This window comes from Marmota monax, unplaced genomic scaffold (genome assembly GCF_021218885.2).
Source record: "Marmota monax isolate L192 unplaced genomic scaffold, Marmota_monax_Labrador192_F-V1.1 WCK01_AAM20220418_F8-fsc00020, whole genome shotgun sequence".
NCBI classification, from domain to species: Eukaryota; Metazoa; Chordata; class Mammalia; order Rodentia; family Sciuridae; genus Marmota; species Marmota monax.
In genome coordinates this window covers 6,456,527-6,478,670 of record NW_026692912.1, presented here as the reverse complement: position 1 = coordinate 6,478,670, position 22,144 = coordinate 6,456,527, and the positions used below count along the sequence as shown (strand labels likewise).

General features: G+C 39.8%; 1 protein-coding gene across 2 annotated transcripts in view; it reads left to right on the top strand.

Annotated features, from left to right (window-relative positions):
- Positions 1-22,144, top strand: part of Susd1 (sushi domain containing 1) — a 116,366-nt gene that overhangs the window by 73,698 nt on the left and 20,524 nt on the right. For both annotated transcript variants that reach the window (XM_058581627.1, XM_046451606.2), the window contains exons 11-12: positions 9,784-9,875; positions 10,734-10,920. In XM_058581627.1, the coding sequence (XP_058437610.1) occupies positions 9,784-9,875; positions 10,734-10,920 (279 nt within the window). The remainder of the gene's footprint in view (positions 1-9,783; positions 9,876-10,733; positions 10,921-22,144) is intronic.

The following is a 22,144-nucleotide window of genomic DNA, read 5'->3' as shown; positions in this document are numbered from 1 at the left end:
TGGAGTGAGAATGTCATTCCCCAATCAAGAAGCGGAGGGACATCTCTGAGGAAGCACCACAGACCCACCACTACTGTCAAGTTACGTGTTAAATGCAGTCATTATATGTTGAACCATTCTTCATCTTGCTTTTTTTTAAAAAAATTTAATTTTTGGCTTTACAATATTCTAAGGACATACTTTCATACCAATTCATGTAATGTCATGTAGTTCTTTTTGAGGGAAGCATAGTATTCCATTGTATGAAGGTACACTAATTTATTAACTTCACTGTGGAAGGATATTTGCGCTTTTTTCCCCTTAAAGTTTTTTGTTAACAACGAAGCTGTTAATATGGATGAATATATTATGTTTCGTTGATTCTCAGGTGCTCATCTTTTCACATTTTGATAGGAAATCTTACAATTGTTGTAGAGTCAGGTGACTTTCATGAATATAATTGTCATCGCCCATGTATGTACTGTACTGGTCATAGCTACCTAATGCGCCATAATATCTATTTAGTTATGGAGTTTTGTGGTTCTGTTTATTACTTGTGTTCAATTGCCCATTACAACTTTTTTGTTGTTTGGTAGGAGGGATTAAACCCAGGGGCGCTTAACCACTGAGCCACATCCCCAGCCCTCTTTATATTTCATTTAGAGGCAGGGTCTTGTTAAGTTGCTTAGGGCCTCATGAAGCTACTGAGGCTGGCTTTGAACTTGCAATCTTCCTGCCTCAGCCTCCCAAGCTGCTGGGTTTACAGGTGTGCTCCACTGTGCCTGGTACAACTTTTTTCAGAAAAGATTATACTATGATTTGACATTGAGACAGAAAGTTATCATGTCTGTAGAAAACAATAGCAAGGTGTAAGATCAAGTGTCAGCACCAGAATAGCTACGGTGGCTTTTGGAAGAAGATCTGGGAATCCAAACCTGGGGCCTCTGTCTTGCTAGGCAGATGCTCTACCATTGAGCTACTTCCAAAGCCTAGTAGGGTACCTTTTAAAGAAACACTGCCTCATCAAGACTGTGAAAGGCACACAGGATGCTGTGTGGAAAAATATAGACACTAGTAACTCAATTAAAAAGTGATTGGTTGGGGCGTGGTGGTGCACGCCTGTAATCCTAGAGGCTTGGGGGGCTGAGGCAGGAGAATTGTGAGTTCAAAGCCAGCCTCAGCAACTTATTGAGGCCCTAAGCAACTCAGTGAGACCCTATCTCTAAATAAAATATAAAAAAAGTCTGGGGAGGTGATTCAATTGTTAAGTGCCCCTGGGTTCAATTCCTGGTACTAAGGAAAAAAAAGTGTTTGAGAAGTGTTAGATACAGAATATGAAGACATTTTCAGAATGTCTCAATCAACTTTTATTACATTTTTGTTTTAGGATACGTGATAAAAATTTAGTGTCCACATGGGTCTAAAAAACTCTTTCAACCAATATAAAATAATTCTATGAGATAAAAAATTATTGTGTGACATAGTCTCTGTGGCAGAATTTTTTCTTTCTTAATAATTCATAAGATATTGGTGTTATCATATAAGATTTAATGAAATATGCTGTACCTTTGCATCCTTGGGGAGTGTATTTCTATAAAATTAAGCCTTGGGAGTGAAACTGCCAAGAGAAGGATTCTCATAAATTCCTTTCTGCAAAGATTACATCAGCCTACACACACCCCAATGGTGTATAAAGGCCAGTTCCCTTTACCAACCTTTACAAACACCGATATGGTCATTTTTAATGTTTGAGAGTCTAATAAAAACACATTTCATTTTGTTTTAATATATAACTCTTTGACTATTTAAAGGCCTATCTGTTATAGTTCTCCTATGAATCACTTATTCTACTTCATGCCCATTGTTTTAAGATTTTGTCACTGGTATTTTTTCTTCATCATAGATTCTCTAGCTATCAGGACAATTGACTTTTCAATATGTTAACTCCCCCACCTTGTCCCATGGTTTGTTATTTGTCTTTCAAAATTGGTTATATATATTATATATGTATATATATATATATATATATATATATATATATACACACACACACATATATGCATATATGTACATACACACATTTCTTTTTGCTGTAGAGAAAATTTAAGACTTTTTTTTTAAACAGTGGAAATTCAGTAAGAATTCTGAGATATGTAGCCTTTTTTTTTGAGAAAGAGAGAGAGAGAGAGAGAGAGAATTTTAATATTTGTTTTTTAGTTTTCGGCGGACACAACATCTTTGTTTGTATGTGGTGCTGAGGATAGAGCCCGGGCCGCACGAATGCCAGACGAGTGTGCTACCGCTTGAGCCACATCCCCAGCCTCTTTAAGACTTTATTTAGTGAAATTTTAAAACATAGGTTTTTTTCTTATTATTTTTTCCTTCCCAAGATTATTGAACTATTCTTCCTGCCCTTTTGTAGTATATTCTTATACTTAAAAGTTGGATCCAGGCCAATGTTATTAGCTCTCAAGTCCTTTTCTCAATTGACTTCTGTTATCTAAGTAATTATTTCATTATAGATAAATAAGAATTTTTTTTTAAATTTCAAAATAAATGTCTGAGTTGACTTTCATAATTTCACAAGGGATATTCATTTTATATAAGTCTTTAACGTCTTTTATTGTTTGAGGCTTTCTTTTTTTTTTTTCCCAATACATTTGCTAGGAATAACCATGTTCAAATGTTTTTAATCTACTTGTGCAACACTATTTAGTTTCTTACAGAAATTGTTCATACATAATGATCATCACATTTTCTGAATTAAGGCCATGTTTAGGTGCTAGGGGAGCTCACCTTTTACCGTACAGAAGGTTGAGAAAACATCGTAGATGTAAATGCAGACAAGACCTTACAGTGGAGATGTAGTAATCATTATGGGTGATGGAAAAGGAGTCCAATTCATAGTCCAAAAACTTTAAATGTATTCTTAAGGGTCGATTTTAATGAATATTTTACCCACAATAACTGCCTATTTTGTTATAATAAAGTATATATATATATATATGTATATATATATATATATATATATATATATATAAAACTTTCTTTAACTAAACAGTAACTATGGGAATTATTTTCTTTACATAGTTGCGCACACATACAAACATGTATATTTAAAATATATCTTTCTTTTGCCACCTAATCCTAACTTTTTGTTTGGCTTTTAAATTAAATATAAATTGATCAAACTTATCTTCCTTAGTCATGGGAACTGAAAGCAGGAGTACAGTGGTTGTGAGGAGAAGCCTCTAGGAAAATTAGACTGTAAGTAAAAGTATGAGCATGTTCTCCTCTTGTACAGAAGTTTGCAAAAGGTTCCCAGGGGAAGGGGGTGTTTGTTTTTGTTTTGTCATTTTTCTTGTCATTGGGTTGGATTTTGGTCCTCTGCCTTTCCTTCCAGTTCTCCTCCTTTTATGAATAAGAAAACAGGCAAAACCCCTAATCTATGTGTGAGTTTTCTCCTCAGACACCTTTCATCCTATGTAGCTGCTCTGCACTAGAGCTGCCCAGATCGTCATGGTGAGCAATTTCAAGACATATTAGTGAAAGGTAGAAATCACTTCAGAAATCAATTTCTCTGGTCCTTTTTCTTATTAATATCATTTGGTTTCCCATTGCTCTTTGGAGTTGTTTATTAAAATATGAGGTTTTTGACAACCTCCTCATTAGAATTTCTTGAATGGGTACGAGTTTGTAAAGAAGTAGCCACACTATCCATTCCATATATGAGAAAGAGGAGAACAGCTAATAAAACTTTATTGTAAAATCTGCAAAAAACACCCCAAAAGTTTGATCCAGCTGGAATCCTTTTAGCTATGTTCCAACTTATTTCCCCACTGAAGTGTCATTCTTATATATTCCCACAAAGAGTTAGATCTATTTTTGGATTCTACTCCATTGATCTATTATTTCCTTTGCTTGTATAACACAATGTTTAATCACTCTAGCATTCCCCATGGGGGGGGGGTGGTATCACTGGGGGTAGGGGGCAGAATCACCCACAAAGAGGCAAAAATTGCTTCTTGAGGGGTAAAGGAAATTTGTTTTGTGTGCGTGAAGTCTAGGTTAATGTGCAGTGCCTAGGGGACATACAGCATGTCTGTGGTATTACAGTTTTACAGGGGATGAGAAGAGCAATCAGGAAAAAACAAAACAAAACATTCTCAGAAGGTCCCCTGTAGGGGCCAAAACAAAAGAGAGTAGAGCAACACTGCGCAGGTTTAATAGTAGGTACATATGGGTGTCTGGTTACCTTCCCTCTCAATAGTTTTCTTTCTAGTTTTTTTCCTCTTGATTTTTTTCATTAATCTTCTCAAAGAAACTTAGCAGTCTTGTTTTGCTGTTTGTTGAGTGTGTCACACTGGTTTCTGCTTTAGGGACTTTGCCCTGCGGTTCTCTCTCCCTGACCTCTCCTCTTCCTCCTCCTCCTCCTCCTGGAGGGAGGGAGACCATGGTGACTCACTCACTCCTATCTGTCACCTCCACAGAGGGCCTTCCCCAGCCATCCTGTGTCTCCTGCTCCCTGCATCTCTTCACAGCCTTTACCAGTGCACAAAATTCCACATATGATATTAATACATGTATAAAACTTTTGACTTAGTTTTTGCCTCCTTTGCTAGAATGAATCCTATCAAGGCAGGGACTTTCTTTTCTCATCACTTAGATATTCAGCCCCTAGAGCACGTCTGGCACACAGTAAGAACTTCTAAAATATTCAGTGAATGAATGAATCCCCAGAAGGCCCACTGTCATTGCCTGTGGAAATATTTTACATTTGATGAATTGATAGAGAGTTGATATTTTTTCGTTTTTAAGTCTTTCCATTCAAGGACATGGCATTTCTCTCTGTATTATTTTCTTTTATGTCCTTTAGAAACATTAAAAAAAAAAAAAAGTAAAACCTTCATGTTTGTTTTTGACATTGCTAGTTCTATTTATTTCTAACTATTTGAAGTTTATGGCGACTTCTCTTGAATGGAGATCTTTTAATTCTTCTGTTGTATTTTGTTATGTATATTAGTTTCCTGTTGCTGGTTTGACAAATTAGTGCAAACTTAGTGGATTAAAACAACACATATTGACTGTCTTATAGTTTTGGAGGTCAGAAGTCTGGAGTCAGTCTCTGGATACTGGGATGGTGTTCACAGGCCTGTGTTCCTTTTAGGGCTCCAGGGGAGAAGCCTTTTCCTTTGTGCTTCCGGTTTCCAGGGTCTGCCTGCATTCCTGACTTGTAGCCCTGACTTCCATCTTTAAATTTCAGCAGGTGAACCTCTTCTTTGTCCTAACCTTCCTGTGAGGATCCCTGAAATTACCTTGAGCCTATCTGGCTAATCCAAGGTAACCTCCATATCTTAATCATCTCTACCAATCCTTCTGCCACATAAAGGAACAAATTTATAGGTTCCAGGGACTGGGGATTCATCATTCAGAATTCCATACTTGTTTTTGTAGGTATGTAGAAAATGATTTGGTTTTGTATATTTCTTTGAGTGGGGTGTACTTGCCAAACTCCTGTTATTTTGTATTTGTTTTTCAATTATTTTCAAACGATTCCATGTTTGGTTTCCAGTGATTCTCTTAGACTTACTGGCAGTGACATCATTTGTCCCTTTGTTTTTGGTATTTGTGGCTCAGTTTTCTTGCTACTTTTTCTACATTGCCTGGAATCTCCTGACTAATGCTAGATAACATCTGAGACCAGGCATCCTTGAATTGTTTTTTCTCATTTTCTTTCTTTCTTTTTCTTTTTTTTTAATGGAATAAGGCTAAACAAGAGAAAGTTCTGTCCTTTAAGGTCCAGGTTTATTCTTTGGTAATTAAACCTTATATCAAATGTGCATACTAGGGATGATTTCTTTATCACATATTCTAACTTACATTGTTCTTAACTGTATAAGAAATTGCTTCATTATTTTACCACTGAGTATGGAAATTTCTAATAAACATTATTAAATTAAGGAGTTTTTATCAAATCAAGTCCAAGTTAATTGAGATTTTAAATCAGGAATGTATTAACCCTTATGATTATAAAAGTAACCATATGGTTTCTTTTAGCTTATTAATAGCTTTTCCAATAATGTTCCTTTTGTATTCTGGGAATAAGTCTTCCTTGGTCATGGAACATTGTTCTTTGAAAGGACTGCTGACTTCCCTTTGCTCATATTTTGTTTTGGATTTTTGTGTGTATATTGACAAGTGAGTCTGGCATAGTGAGTTCAGTGATTGTGCTATTCTGTACCTCTTGGGCATTGTGAATGATCTAGTCATATTGAATGAATTGGGAAACTTTCCACTTCTTGTATTATCTGAAACTGTTTAAATAATATTGATAATAATAGTATTAATAATATTAAACATTATGTGTTTGAATGTTTCCAAAACACGGGGGCTCATGGACCACCACTCATTTCTACAACCATCTTTTATACCCAGCAGTGGTTTCATTGCCCTGGATCGTCTATACTTCCTCACCTGCTCTGCCCTGGAACACTTTAAATATAGTTGTGACCTGGGCAATAGGTTTTCTCTGTGCAGAACTGCTCAATGCACAGATAGGGAGTCACATCTACCAACTTAGCTTCATTAATAGAAACCTGTCAGGCCAGAGAGGTATACAGTATAGCCTTGCCTCCCATGGAACTTACTTTTAAGTGGTTTGGATATTGTATTTATTAAGCATTAATCATCTCAGTGTTCCTATGAAACTTCCTAGCAGGTCTGCTATATTATTTCTAGTTTAGGGGCAGAGATCATTGTTAACAGAAGTAACCTCTGATATCAGTTTGGAATAGGTAGTCTTTGTTTAAAAAAACTTGAGAAAGTCGATAAATGTAATTCATCACTTCAATAGACTTAAAGATAAGAACCACATGATCATCTCAAAAGATGCAGAAAAAGCATTTGACAAAATATAACACTCCTTCATGTTCAAAACACTAGAAAAAATAGGGATAACAGGAACATATCTCAAAATTGTAAAAGCTATTTATGCTAAGCCCCAGGTCAGCATCATTCTAAATGGAGAAAAATTGAAAGCATTCCCTCTAAGAACTGGAACAAGATAGGGATGCCCTCTTTCATCATTTCTATTGAAACACTAGCCAGAGCAATTAGACAGATGAAAGAAATTAAAGGGATACAGATAGGAAAAGAAGAACTCAAATTAGCACTATTTGCCAATGATATGATTCTATACCTAGAAGACCCAAAAAATTCCACCAGAAAACTTCTAGAACTAATAAATGAATTCAGCAAAGTAGCAGGATACAAAACCAACACCAATAAATCAAAGGAATTTCTATATATCAGTGACAAATCCTCTGAAAGGGAAATGAGGAAAACTAACCTATCTACAATAGCCCAAACAAAATAAAATACTTGGGAATCAACCTAACACAAGAGGTGAAAGACCTCTACAATGAAAACTACAGAAAGCTAAAGAAAGAAGTAAAGAAGGCTTTAGAAGATGGAAAGATCTCCCTTGTTCTTGGATAGGCAGAATTAATATTATCAAAATGACCTTACTACCAAAGCATTATACAGATTTAATGCAATTTAAATCAAAATCCCAATGACATCCCTCACAGAAATAGAAAAAGCAGTCAAGAAATTCATCTGGAAAAATAAGAGACCCAGAATAACTAAAGCAATCCTTAGCAGGAAGAGTGAAGCAAGTAGCATTACTATACCAGACCTTAAACTGTACTACAGAGCTATAGTAACAAAAACAGCCTGGTATTGTCACCAAAATAGACTGGTAGACCAATAGTACAGAATAGAGGACACAGAGACTAACCCAAATAACTACAGTTATCTTATATTACATAAAGGTGCCAAAAACATATACTGGAGAAAAGATAGCCTCTTCAACAAATGGTGCTGGGAAAACTGGAAACCCTTATGCAGCAAAATGAAATTAAACCCCTATCTCTCACCATGCACAAAGCTCAACTCAAAGTGGATCAAGGACCTAGGAATTAAACCATAGACCCTGTGTTTAATAGAAAATAAAAGTAGGCTCAAATCTCCATCATATTGGAGTAGGCCCCAACTTCTTTAATAAGACTCCTATAGCACAAGAATTAAAATCAAGAATTAATAAATGGGATGGATTCAAACTAAAAAGCTTCTTCTCAGCAAAAGAAACAATCAGTGAATAGAGAGCCTACAGCTTGGGAGAAAATTTTTACCCCTCATGCATCAGATAGGGCACTAATCTCTAGGGTATATAAAGAACTCAAAAAGCGAAGCACCAAAACAAACAAACAAACAAACAAAAAACCCCAAAACAAAACAAAACAACACAAAAAAAACAACAAATAACCCAATCAATAAATGGGCCAAGGACATGAACAGACACTTCTCAGAAGAGGACATATAATCAATCAACAAATATATGAAAAAATGTTCAACATCTCTAGCAATTAGAGAAATTCAAATACAAACTACTCTAAGATTTTATCTCACTCCAGTCAGAATGGCAGCTATTAAGAATACAAACAACAATAAATGTTGGCGAGGATATGGGGGAAAAGGCACACTCTTACAGTGCTGGTGGGATTGCAAAATGGTGCCAGCAGTATGGTGATTCCTTGGAAAACTGGGAATGGAACCACCTTTTGACCCAGCTATCCCACTCCTCCATGTATACCCGAAGGACTTAAAAACAGCGTACTGCAGGGACACAGCCACATCAATGTTTATAGCAGCACAGTTCACAATAGCTAAACTGTGGAGCCAACCTAGATGTTCTTCAGTGGATGAATGGATAAAGAAAATGTGGCATATATACACAATGGAATATTACTCAGCAATAAAAGAGAATAAAACCATGGCTTTTGCAGATAAATGGATGGAGTTGGAGAATGTAATGCTAAGTGCAGTTAGCCAATCCCAAAAAACCAAATGCTGAATGTTTTCTCTGATATATAAGGAGGCTGATTCATAGTGGGATTGGGGGTGGAGCATGGGAATATTAGATGAATTCTAGATAGGGCAAAGGGGTGGGAGGGGAATGAAGGAGGCATGGGGGTAGAAAAGACAGTGGAATGAGATGGACATCATTATCCTAAGTACATGTATGAAGACACAAATGGTGTGAATATACTGTATACAACCAGAGATATGAAAAATTGTGCTCTATATGTATAATATGAATTGTAATGCAATCTGCTGTCATATATAACAAATTAGAATTTTTAAAAATGGCAAAAAGCAAACAAAACAACAATAACAAAAAAAATTTGAAGAGTGTGCCGCTACAATAAACTGTACCAAATTTGGACTAAGCTGTATGTTGATTGCCATGAAACTGAGCAGAAGCCAGGAAGTCCTTCTATGATCATAAGAGAGGTGGAAGCCTAAATCAAGAGAACTGCCCTTTCATCATGAAAAGCCCAACTGCCCCAAATACTGTGTTTTCAATTCCTCAAGGAGCAATTCTCTGCTTAGATGTACCTCTCATCTCAAGATTTCAAACTGATGCTTATTTGAATAAATAAAGATGTCCAAAACCCAGGACAGTAAGTTGTAATTTAAACTTAGTAAACCAAGGGAATTTGCAGTGAATAGAGCTATTTTCTCTAATTGGTTATCTTCAGATCTTAACTCTTTTATCAGGACTGATTTACCTAAATATAAAAGTAGTGTCTCTTGAATATTTCTACCACTAATTTATAAATTAAAATACTGTTGAATCCATCCTATGCAAATGTTTATTCTTGGAAAATGCTTCAATTAAAAAGTTAGTATTTTTTTTTTGTATAGGGTGTAAACTGATTTCTCTCACCTTTCCACTTGCAGAAAAACAGATCATCAGTAATATTTCAGTATTTAATGAAACCTGTTTGAGATGGAGAAGTTTGAAGACAGATGATGCAGAAGAGATGTATTTAGTAAGTTACTGAATGTTACTTGTTTATAGATGCTTGTCCTGTAAACCTAAAAACTACTTCTATAGCTTCCATCATCAATAGAAGTAGTTGCATCAAGAAGCAAGAAAACAGCACTTCTCCCGAAAGGCAGAAACCCTTGCAGGATGGTTCGAAAAATAATGTGCTTCTCTGTCCATACATCCTGGTGTAGATGCTCAGGCAGTGACTGTCCTTGAAAAGCATCCAGTTGTGTCTATTCAAACCAGTGTGTCTGAGCAGAATCTAGATGCATTGCCTGGAGACTCAGAGGGAACCTTTGAAGCTAGACATGGTAGTGAGTAAGAACCTGAGAAACCATGGGATAAGCTGCTACTAGAAGAAATTAGGAAGAAAAAGGTCCTTTGGCCTACGTGCTTGGATACCACTGGAAAGTGTAGGGTCACCATAAAGGGGTGAGCAGAGGAGAAAATTTTCTCTTGAGTTTTACCTGCTAGGTGTATCTTAAGTCAGGTTCTGCTTAGTTCAGATTCTTAATTTGATTTCCAGGAAAATGTTTTTGGCCTTGCTCTTGTTTTACCAACAGGCTTCCGTGTTAGGCATGCACACTAGATATGTGAGGCCAAGAAACAGCAAGTTGCCAGCACTGAGGCTTCAGTCTTGTGCATTTTTATTTAAATACTGATGTATAATCCTCATATTGTAAGCACAATATATACAGTATTGCAGCTTTACTGTTTGCTTACTATTACATTTTATGTTTTGAAGAAGCACAGTTGGGAGGGTGGGAGAGGAAGGAAGCTCATGCCAGATATCAGGTATCAAGGCACCCAGAGCCTTTCAATCCAGCAGTTTACCCGGTGAACTTTTTTTATGTTTTAGTTTCACATTTGGGGCCAGAGATGGTATCAGAAGGAATTTTCTCAGGAAATGATCTTTAATACCACTACCAGCAGCCAAGCTCCTGAGATGTGCCTGGACCTGTATCCGGGTACCAACTACAATGTCAGCCTCTGGGCTTTGTCTTCAGAACTTCCTGTGGTCATCTCCCTGACAACCCAGATAGCAGGTAAATCTTGAATAACAGCATTTGGATTAACCAAGTCACCATAGAGTTGTTGATAGGCCTAGGTAAAGAGGAACACTGTAGTGTACAATGAATCAAAATGCATTCTGCTGTCATATATACTTAATTAAAATAAATAAATAAACAAATTTAAAAAAAGGAGGAACACTGTTGCTTTCTCTCATTATACAGTGAACAGAGAGAGGGGGGGGAGAGGGAGGAAGAAGGACATGGACTTGGAGAGAGATGTTAAGCAGCTTGAAACTGTTGACCACATGTTTTATTTCCTAAAAATCTATTTCAAACAAAATGTTAGTGTGATTTAAATCCAGGTAGTGTATTCATGAGTATTGGTTAAATTATATGGGGAATGTTTAAAATATGTCCTACTAAAGATTTCCTGTTACTCTTTCTTAGTAACATATTCAGTTGGAATTCTGCTGCAAGCACCTTAAGAGTAGGTTACTATCAGGGGAGAGTGATCAGCAGTGTCACCATAGACACCTAGTAAATTAACTTTCTTTTCATTTTCTCTACTGTCTTTAAATCTGTGAATCCTGCTTCCCTGCTGCCAAAGCGGTTACTAAGATTATTAGCCCGTTTCTCCCTCCCTCCATTTCTTTCTTTCTTCCTTTCTTTCCTTCTTTGTACTACGGGGGATTGAACATAGGGTCTCACACATGCCTGGCAAGCTCTCTATCACTGAGCTGCATCCCAAGACTATTAAAAAAAAAGTCACTAAGTTGCCTTGTCTGGCTTTGAACTTGGGATCCTCCTACCTCAGCCTCCTGAGTACCAGGCTAAGTATTAGCTTCTTGCTTCTTGTCTCACTGAGAAATTAGAAGTCATCAGGTGAGGACTTTCCAGTTCAAATCTCCCATTCCTACCTGTCACCCATATATTTTGCCTTCCCTCCTGTCTCTGGTCCTATCTAAAGCTCCCATTCCCTCCGCTAGGTGTTGGATCCCATCCGTTCTTGTCTAGTCGTCCCTTCCCCCAGTATAGAAGTATTCCCAGCACAGCCAACTATCTCCTTTATTAAAGAAAATAATGGAACAAGTCCACACACTCCCACAGAGCCCATGTTCCCCTCCAACTGTTCTGCCTTCTCAACCTCCCTTTGTATTAAAATTCCCTAAAGGAATATCTGGTTTATGGGCTCTGCATCCTTATCTCCTGTTCTCCTTTCACTCACCCCACTTGGGAGGCATCTGACTTACTGCTTTACAGAAAGGGTCTCCATTCAGCCTCCATCTTGCCAGCTCCAGTGGGTAATTTTGTTCTCTGATTTTCTCTATGGTATTTGATGCTTCTTCTCAAGACATCTTTCCCCTTGCTTTTGGGTTCTTCTGTTTAACTGGCGATACCTTCTCATCTACTTTGATAAGCTCATCTGCTTTTATTGATCCCTCTTTGGCTTCCTCCTCTTCCCTTTTCTTCACTATCTACTCTTCTTAGGTGATCACCACCAATCTCAGAGCTGTAATGACTCCATGCTGATGATCTCCAAATATGTATTTCTAGTCTCAACCTCTTCTGGGCCCCAAACTCATATATCCCCCCATCTTCTACACATACCCTGTTGAACACCTAACAGGTAAATCAAACAAGTTTTTGATTTCTCGCCTTTTCCCTTACCCCTAAATCTGTTTTCCACCTAGACTTCTCTACCTGGGTTATTGACATTCATCCAGTTGACTGGTAAGACCAAAAAAAAAAAAAAAAAAAAAAAAAAAGGAGAACTAATTGACTGTATTCCACTCCCAAATTTCTAATCTATTGGAAAGCCTATTGGTTTGCTGTTCAAAATGTATTCTGCATGAAGCCATGTATCTTCTCCTTTGCCTTTGCCACTAGCATCCTGATCCAGCAACAACCAGCTGCAGTTGTTTCCTGTTTTCCTCTTTCACTCTTGCCTGTTCCACTCCACCCCGACACAGTCTTCATCTTCACCGTACCTTTAAAAAGATTGCTCATCAGCCACAGCGTGCTTTTAAATATAAGTACTAGACTATGTCAGCGCCGCTGCAAACCTTCCAGTGAGTTTTCATTAAAGGTAGAATAGAAGCCAAGTTCCTTAGCATGGAGCATGTGAACTGGCCCCTGCCTACCTCATTGAATTCCTCTCCCCTGCTTTCCTCCTCTCTCATCAAGCATCAGCTCTCTCCCTGGCCTTCTTGATAGTCCCTGAATAGGTCACACTTATTTTGCATCCAGGCTCTTGAATGTTTTCATTTGCTATGTCAGCGCTTCCTGGGACACAATCATGCAGGTATCTTAGTCAAACACCATCACTCTTGCCTTTGTCCATTTTGTGTTGCTAAACCTGGACATCACAGACTGGATCATTTGTAAAAGAATACAGCATTAGTTAGCTTGTGGGTTTGAGTGCTGCTAAGTCCAAGAGCCCAGGGCCAGCATCTGCTCAGATCTGGTGAGGGCCTTTCTGCTGGGTCTGGACATGAAAGAGCAGCAAGGCAGAGCAGAGTGACCCGGTGGGAGCTTGCTGTTATTTGAAGCCACTCCCTCCAGAGCCCATCAGTCCTAGAATGATTAATCTGTTCGTCAGGGCAGAGCTCTCTTGACCCACTCACCTCAAAGATCCTGCCTCTCAAATACCATTCACATATGATTTTGGGAGTAGGTTTCTAAGACATGAAAACTGGGGGACACATTCAAACCATGGAGAGAAGCCTCTTCAAAAGTATCCTCCTCAACGTCCACTCTATTATTCTCCATTCATTTACCCTGCCTACATTTTTTTCAAAGAACTTGTTTTCTGAGAAAAATTTGGTTTGCTTATTTTCTTTCTCTCCTACTAAAATAGCACTCTTCAAGGCAAAGGTTTTGTCTGTGTTTTTTTTTTTTTAATTGAATGAACAGCTTATAAGGACAGTACTGATAGACCACAACAAATACTTTTTTGAACAGTGGCCTCATGATTTTGTGGGTGGGTGGTATTGGTGTTGGGGACCTTCCTGGTCAGTCAATAAATATTTTACACCAAAAAAGAATTCATTACAGTTTGGGCTGGAGGGACAAGTAGTATTCCATCTGGCTATTCCTTCCCAAGGTGACTTATTAAAATGAATAGCTATTTAGTCTCCTACTCTTTTGTTCTTGTCATATTTGGGTAGACTACTTTTCTGATTTGAATTAATATTTCATACTTTTTGAGTAAGAGGTAGGGGCTTCCTCTTGATGAGACACATTTCTACCTTGTTTTGTAGACTAAACATAGCTCTAGTCACTCAAGCTCCCAGTGTCTGCATTCAAGGCCACCAGGGGACGCTGTTGAGCTGCTCAAGTTCATTGAGACCAGGAGGCTGCTCAAGGTCTTTGAGATTGTGACTGTTTCCTAACTTGGAGAATTCGCCATTTTTAAAAAAGCATAAAAATTCAAGTTGTTAAGACTTTATTAAAGAGTTTAAAAGAACCCTCTTTCATTTTATAAAAGGGGCAAGAAAGATCCTCATGTGTTGATGTAAAGAGATACTCCTCCTCCTCACCTAACATGCATGTGGCTTTATTTCAGTAAAATCATGAACTTTTGAATCTTACCAGAAATGTTAGTTAAGGATTTGGGTTTGGAAATGCACCGGCTGATTTCCCAGAAGAAAAGCGAGTGGAATTTCCCTTCTGTGTATCTTCCATTAAACTCAGTCTTACAGATGGGAACAGGATGAAAGCAAATGCTTTAAATATATTGCTGACCTCAGAGGAGAGTGAAAGTTGTAGGAATGTTGAGGGACAGAGGCAAGTGTTTCAGTGAACTGGGAAGAGGGTGCTGGAGAGGGGGTGGGGAGGTGGCGGTTCTGTCCCAGTGTTCCTGGCTGGTTGCTAATGTGCTGGCTTGGGTGGCCATGGAACTGAGTTCTTCAGAGTATTCCCAGCATTCATATCCCTTTAGGGCAGGGTAGAGAACAAACTTTCATCCTTGATATAAACCCCAAAGAGTATGAAGAGCTTTCATGAATTGATTATACTATTTTCTGGCATAGTCTAAAAGCTTGTAGGCAAACTTTTCTTTTCATAAGGAAAGAAGGTAACTGGAGAGGAGAAAGGGAGGGTGGTGTTGGGGCAGGGGTGGGGAGGGAGGAAGAAAACAATGTGATGTGTGTGTAAATGTGTACTACACAAACGTCGTGGTCACTTGAGGTCAAATGAGTATGTGGAATGGAGAATGCTGGAGGTAAAAAGGGAAGAAGAGACGGAAAGGAAATTATCCCATCTCTATGCTCAGTACCGGGGCTGGCAGCTTGCGTGGGGCCTTTCTCATCTCTAATTGCATTCATAACAAGAAGAGAAGGGAGAGTGCTTTTCAGATGGTTAGGAAAACACAGGTATGTCTCAAGCATCATCGGACTGTCACTTTGTCAGCCAGGGTTGCCTTGCTTCTCCCTGCCTCCTCTCTTTCTGCTGGGTGTCCCTGGGGAGAACGGTGCAGGACTGGTTCTCTTGATTTCTTCTGCTGTAGGCTTTCCTTTCATGGTTGGCTACTCACAAGTCATCTAAAGACATCCTTAGGGCCTTGGTGAGATCCCTGTGCCCTGTAGCTGGTTCCAGGACCTCACAGGCATTCCTGGGGGGGCTGAAGCTGCATCAGGGGTCCATAGAGGTTGGCCTTCACCCCAGTTGTTTCCTTTCCAAGCCTTTTGTGGTTAAAGGCTCTTTGGTATCTGGAGACCTAACACTGGGTCAGGCCAGGAGTGGCTCATAATCCCCTCCAAACTTCTATGATCCACGCATTTCTCCCATTTCTAGAAATTTCCTGACTACTTTCTAATCCCAGGTCCCCAGGTAAATGGCTGTGTGTGGATTGTATCCTCTCACTAAAGCCATCTGAACCCCAGTCAGTCATCACTGAGATGGGTGATCCACCATAGAGGGAAATGGACTGGCTGGGTCATTTCCTTATATTAACTTTAGCTTTTAAAAAATATGTATAAAAAGCTTCCTTAGATCAGAAACCTAAAAACTGGAGTTTGTGTTGGGGGTAGGAGCCAGGGAGGGTCATGCTGAGATTTAACAACCTAACTCAGCAAATATTTATTGATGACCATGAAGTCAACTTTCATGATTTCATTGACTGGGAAGACCTGTCTGACCTTGATATAGCTGATGACTCATGGTGGAAGGTCCCATTTCTTTTGTTCTATCAATTTCAATTTTTCTTCCTTTGGGTTGTATGATATATCTGGAGAGGTGCTTGAGGTTTAGGGAAAAACTATCTTGGTGACTTCAATTTTCTTCCTGCTTTTTATTATAGAAAATTCAGAAAAGTAGATGATACCAGTTTCTCAGACAGCAGAATTATATTTCAATTCAGCTCCTGTACTTACATGCAATTGATGGTATAAACTTGGGATCTTTGCTTAATTTTGGTAGATAAAATTTTCTTTTTTGTTCATTTTTAATAATTTGCCAATATTAATAATGTTCATCTTATTTTTACTGCCTTAAGTTTATTTACTCCTTAATTTTCTTCCTTTTTGGGATTATTTTTAATAGTTTGCCTATATTAACAAAATTAATCTTTTATTATACATAGTACAAATTGTTCTCCAATATTTTCTTATGCTTCTTAATAGTTTTGCTTTTTGCATTTAAAATGTAGGCCCATTTGGAATTCATTTGGATGTGTTACATGAGCCTAAACTTACTTGCTAATATTTTCCCCAACTTTGATAAGCAAGTTCCCTATTACCTTTCACAATACTGGCCATGTCATACAGTATTTTCTCCATTTCTTTGGTCTCTTTCTGGGCTGCCTAGTACCTTCCATTGCTTTGCCTCTCTGCTGTTTACCTTACTATTTCAATTATTGTAATTTTATAACATATTTAATATTTTCTCCTTATTCTTCAAAGTTTTCTTATATGGTGACCTTGGATTTTCTTTTGTCATTTGCTGTTATGGAGAATTGAAATCGTTGACGCATAGAAATGGTATGCCTTCTGGTTGTCATATGCTCAGGGTAAAAGAACTACATTTTCTAGCCTAGTCATGACCCATTTCTTGCCTGAGGTCTTGCCTGAGTCAAGTCACAAGGTTCCGGGAAAGGACTGCAGATTTGCCCGGGGACAGCAGCTTGGGAGACAAGGAACAGCACCTTGGGAAACAGAAGAAGAAGTCAAGGTCATTTCACTTCAGATTGTGGCTGAGAACCAGTTTACTGAGGTTTAAGCTTCTACATTCAAGAGAAAAATATATAAACCGGGCAAGGCTTCAGGAAGCAGGGCAGAAAGAAGCCTAGAGATCCCAAGTTGATTGAATCAACCAGGTGACAATGGCACCTTTAAAAGTATGAGAACCACATGGGACTGGAAAAGGGCAGTGTGGCTTGGAGCAAGCAGGGGATGTCCTGAGCGGCCTGGACCTGCCTTCTCCCCACTGAGCGAGCATTTTTGTTCTGTTACTGAGGATAGCAAAAAACTAAGTGGGTTTCAGAGGGTTAGTCAAAAGATTAGAGAAACTAGAAATATTTATTTTGGAGAAGAACAACCGAATAATCTAAAAGAGCCTAAGGGTTCTCACACAGAAGAATGACAGTTCATCTCTGTCTTTGTCACAACAAAGCATCAAAAATGACACAATGGCGGAAAGGCCTGAGGGCAGTAATTCTCAGATTGGAGGGGTGCATTGTCCTGGTCAGGCGTCCTTCTTCCCTGGGGCACTGTTGCAGGAACCTAGCCAGGTTTTCCTCAGGTGTGTCATGGAATCTCTTCTGGGCACCTCTTCAAAGTAACATAGACCTTCAACAAGGGTGTTATGTGAGGCCTTGCCCTTAAGCTGGGGCTGTTCCAGGTGATGCTCCAGGGTCCCTGGCAGTCCTGCAGGTTTATGAAAAACAGGATCTGTGGATCTGTGTCACCAATCTGGGTGACTTTGGAAGAAATTCTAGATTTAACCCTGTTTCATAGAAACTATAGGGTTCTCTCACTTACACCTGGCTGTTCCCTGGCCACCCTCCGCCCTCCTCTTTTCTTTTATCTGGTGTCCCCGGCAGCCATGCCCACTCCTACTTAAGAGATGACTCCAAATCTCTCCCATAGAATTTGCTTCTAGGCCTGGAGCTGGGTTTCCAGACGCTTCTGGAACATTCCACATGCACTCCATCTAGGCAGGTCCATAAGTGAGCTGCTCCCATCTTCCCTCCAGACCTGGCGAAGGGCATCGTTACCTGCTAGGTGACAAAACCCAAATCCAGGTTTCTCCCCTTGCTCCTCTCCTAGTACATTGTGTTCCTCCTCTCCCCAAGGAGCCCTTCTGTCTGTCCCCTCTCTGCTCTCAGTGCCATTGCTTGCCTCAGACCTCAAGCATTCCTCATCTAGATTAGGGGATGACCCATCTTCTGTTCTTTTTCTAGTCATCCTCCAAATAGCTCTTTAAATCATATTTCTGACATATGAATCTGTCAAAAATCTTTAAGTGACTTATTATTTCCAGGTCCTCAGATCTGACCTACACCTACCCTCTCTAACCTTATCATCTGCCTCTTTGCCGCCAGAACTCATCCTGTCAGTCATGAGCTCCATGTAGTTCAATCACTGCCCACCCCTACCCCACGCCTCTGCATGAATGTATTTCTGTATTTGATGGGCTCATCCTCCTGTCCTTGGTCAGGTGGGTGTTTCTCTGCACTGCAGAGCACCCTGCATCTAACTTTATCGTAGCTCTAAGTGCTCCTGTTTGCAAAACTGTCCCCACTATTAGGCTCTGAGCTCCTAGAGAGCAGAAAGTCTGTCTTCCCTGGCTGTCTCCCCTAGCCTAGCATGGAGCCTATTGCATCAGGTAGCCGAAAAGTGTCTGTTGATGTAGGAATAACACATGCCATAGGGCTTCAAAAACTGAGAAGGTTCAGATAGGCCTAAGTTTATTATAATTTAGGATCTGACGGTTTCGACCCCCAAACTATTTTCTAATCCAGTAAATAGAGTCTTGAGTGTCTATTTGGCTTCCTAATCTTAAATTTCACTGTAGCAGGGTTCAGGGTTTGGGGGAGGGCAGCAGCAGGGAGACATTCATGTGTGTATTTTTCTTTTTCTCTTTCCCACCATGTCCCCCTTTCTCCCTTCTACTGAGTTGATGCAGGGGTAGAATCTAAAGAAGTTGATGGCTTAGTATAGGGTCTAATTCTTAGTGTAGGGCTCTTCTTCCTGCTGTCCTCACTGTGTCTGCCACCAGAGGGTCCGGGGATGTTCCTGGGATTCATAGCATTCTTTTCACACAGATGCTTAAGAATCACTTCCATCTGGCCCAGTGCCAGGGTTCCCTCAAGCGCACAGCTGTGCGATCTGCCCTTCAGCAGACCATCAGGATGCTGGGTGCATTCTATAATTAGTTAGGGCTTTGGGGGTTGCAAGGGATGGAAATCCAATTCAAACCAGTTTGAGTATGTGGAATTCGTTAAATCAAAACTAGGAAGAACACAAGTGGATCTTGCTTAGAGCACAACGAGATCCAGCCACAAGTGGTCCTCCAGAGCCCTGTGGCTCTCTCTGTCAGCCCATCTGCCTGCTTTCTGCTGAGCTCTTTCTGGGATAGGCATCATATTTCTAGCTCATAGCTATAATTCAAGAGGAAAAATAAGGCCCTATAATCTCTTAAATGAATTGCTCCCTGACCAGTCCTGTCATTGGGGCATGGCATCCATGACTATCAAAGTCTAGTCCAGAGGGGGTTTGGGACACTGTGACAGCCCCTTAAGAACCATATGGAGGGAGAGGGCTGTTCTCCATAGAAAAAGGGACACTGAACACACAATCAACAGAGTATATAAGATTTGAAAAGATAACATATATAGACTTGGAGAATCTCAGACATAAGTGTCCCATCTTCTGGGAGTTTTGCAATTGCAGGTTTATAGCTTTCCTCAGTCTCTTCCAGGCTTGGTTTCTTTCAGCCCCCTGTTCATTCTGCAGAATCCTCTCCAGCCCTGATTTAGGGATCCTGCCTCTCCTTCTGGCTTATGTTTCCACTGGGGGACCCCTTACTATATTAAATACCTCATTTACAGTGGCCTGAATGACATTTCCCTTGTGCCAGAGCTGGGAAAGAGCTGAATTATAGCTTTCCTTTCTGGGGTCATTCCCAAGTGATTTTTTCCACTCACCTCTTCCCTTTGAACTTGTGCTAATTAAGAGATCCTTGGGGTTTCCTATCCCTAGGCCTCTCAACCTCTGTTCCTTATAGTCTCCGGCTAGAGAAGGCACAGGGGCTTCTTATTTGTCAAGAATTTGTTTTATTTATGTGGTGCTGAGGATCAAACCCAGAGCCTCACATGTGCTAGGCAAGCGCTCTACCACTGAGCCACAACCCCAGTCCCCATGTGTCAGGAATTTGTGGTTCTAGGTTTCTATTCCTGGGCCATTATTGAATCTCAGGCAAAGTGAACAAAAGCATTGTCCTCACATGGCAATGTGACAAAATTGACTTTGGAGTCAAATTAACCTGGGTTCTATGCAGCGCTGTATTCAGTGCTGTGTCTCAAGCACTGAGTTTCGTTTTTTTCTTATTGATCAAATAAAGGTGATGGTCACTTGGGCTGCTGTGAGGACTTGAAAGAGCAGGGGCAAAATGCCTAGCACAGTATCAGCACCCAGTAGTTGTAACTCCAGTGAATTTTGAAAATGGCCAGCATACACCGAGGGCTTCTGTGTTACAGGCTCTGTTCTATTCTCTGTGTGTGTGCTGAATAGTGAACTATAATTGTTAATTATCATTAATAGACTCATGAGTTTCCTCAACATGCTTATGAGTTGGGGGTCATTTCTACTCCCATTTTATAGATGAGGCAGTTGGAGGCATGTGTTAGAACCAGCATACTAACTCAGAGCCCCTGGTCTTACCCACAACACGACAGTGTTTATTTCTGCATCTTACCTGGAGTCCAGCCCCTCTGATGTGAGCCACACTGGACAGACCTGTGACTCCACACTGATTGTAGCAAATGGATTATTCCCCTGGAGTTAACATGTTTCTAAAGTCTTTGCAGATTCAGTGTATAAAAGTAATAAGTGGATTTATTAGTTCGCTCAAAGGTGAGGAAACCCTGCTAGATCCATTTGGTGGAACCAAACATTCAAGTCACCCCAAGGTGAATGAGAAAGGTGTAGAGTAGAGAATGAGTTCAAATCCTAGCTGTGCTACACTGTGTGTGCTGTTGGACAAAAATTTCGCTTCTCCATGAATCTGTAACCTTAATTATAAGATGAGATTTTGGAAAGTAAGAATCATACTTGTTCTACCTGCAAGTTTAGGAAAATTGAGAAACATACACAAGAGTAAGGTAAGGATCCAGTTATCACTTTGGTTGCTGCTGAAACTGGCTTGGGCCCAGGGCTAAAAGAAAGCTTCCTGAACTTCCTCTCACATCTGAACCTTGCAACCCAGCTGTGGGGAAGCTGAATCTGTAGGCCATGTGCAGACCTGGCTTCAGACCTGTCTGGACTCAGGGTTTGCCTGGTGCACTAGTTATGGGAACAGGAGGTGGGGACATCTGCCCTGTGTTCAGGCTGCCCCCATCCCACAAAAGAAAAAGAAGAAGAAAAAATGTGGGGCATGTGGCCACAACAGGCAAACTCTAGCTCTCCCACAAATCAAATATACAGAAGGGCAGCTGGGAGCTCTTTTCCAATTAGTTGAGAGGAAAGAAGTTTGTAGTGCACAGGCAAAGGTAGGAATACCAAGAGAGGGAGAAGATGACTGCTTCCATAAATACCATCCACTTGATAGCAATGGAGAGATTAAATGAGGTGAGGCATATACAGGACATATCTAGTATATGGTTAATGCCTAGTATATCGTCACCATGGCACACGCAGGCAGACTGGCAGCTGATGCATTGGTGCTGTGAATGTAACTCCTAGTGAGATGTTGGAACATTGGTATCAGCGAGCCATAATATTTCTCTCCCAGGGAAAAACCTATTTGGGAAATCTGGTTGAAGGGGAGGACAAAATAAGAACAGATAGCTCTGTTATTTTAAAGGATCTAGAAGTCTGATATGTTGGTTTTTCCCACTGTATTAGTCCATTTTCTATTGCTATAACAAAATACCCAGGACTAGGTACTTTGTATAAAAAAAGAGGTTTATTTAGTTCACAGTTCTAGAGAATGAAAGTCCAAGATGAAACTGCCCCATCAGTTTTTCCTGTGTTAAGGTCCTCATGGCAGACAGCATCCATAATATGGTGCTTGTGGAAGAGGCCACATGGTGAGGCAG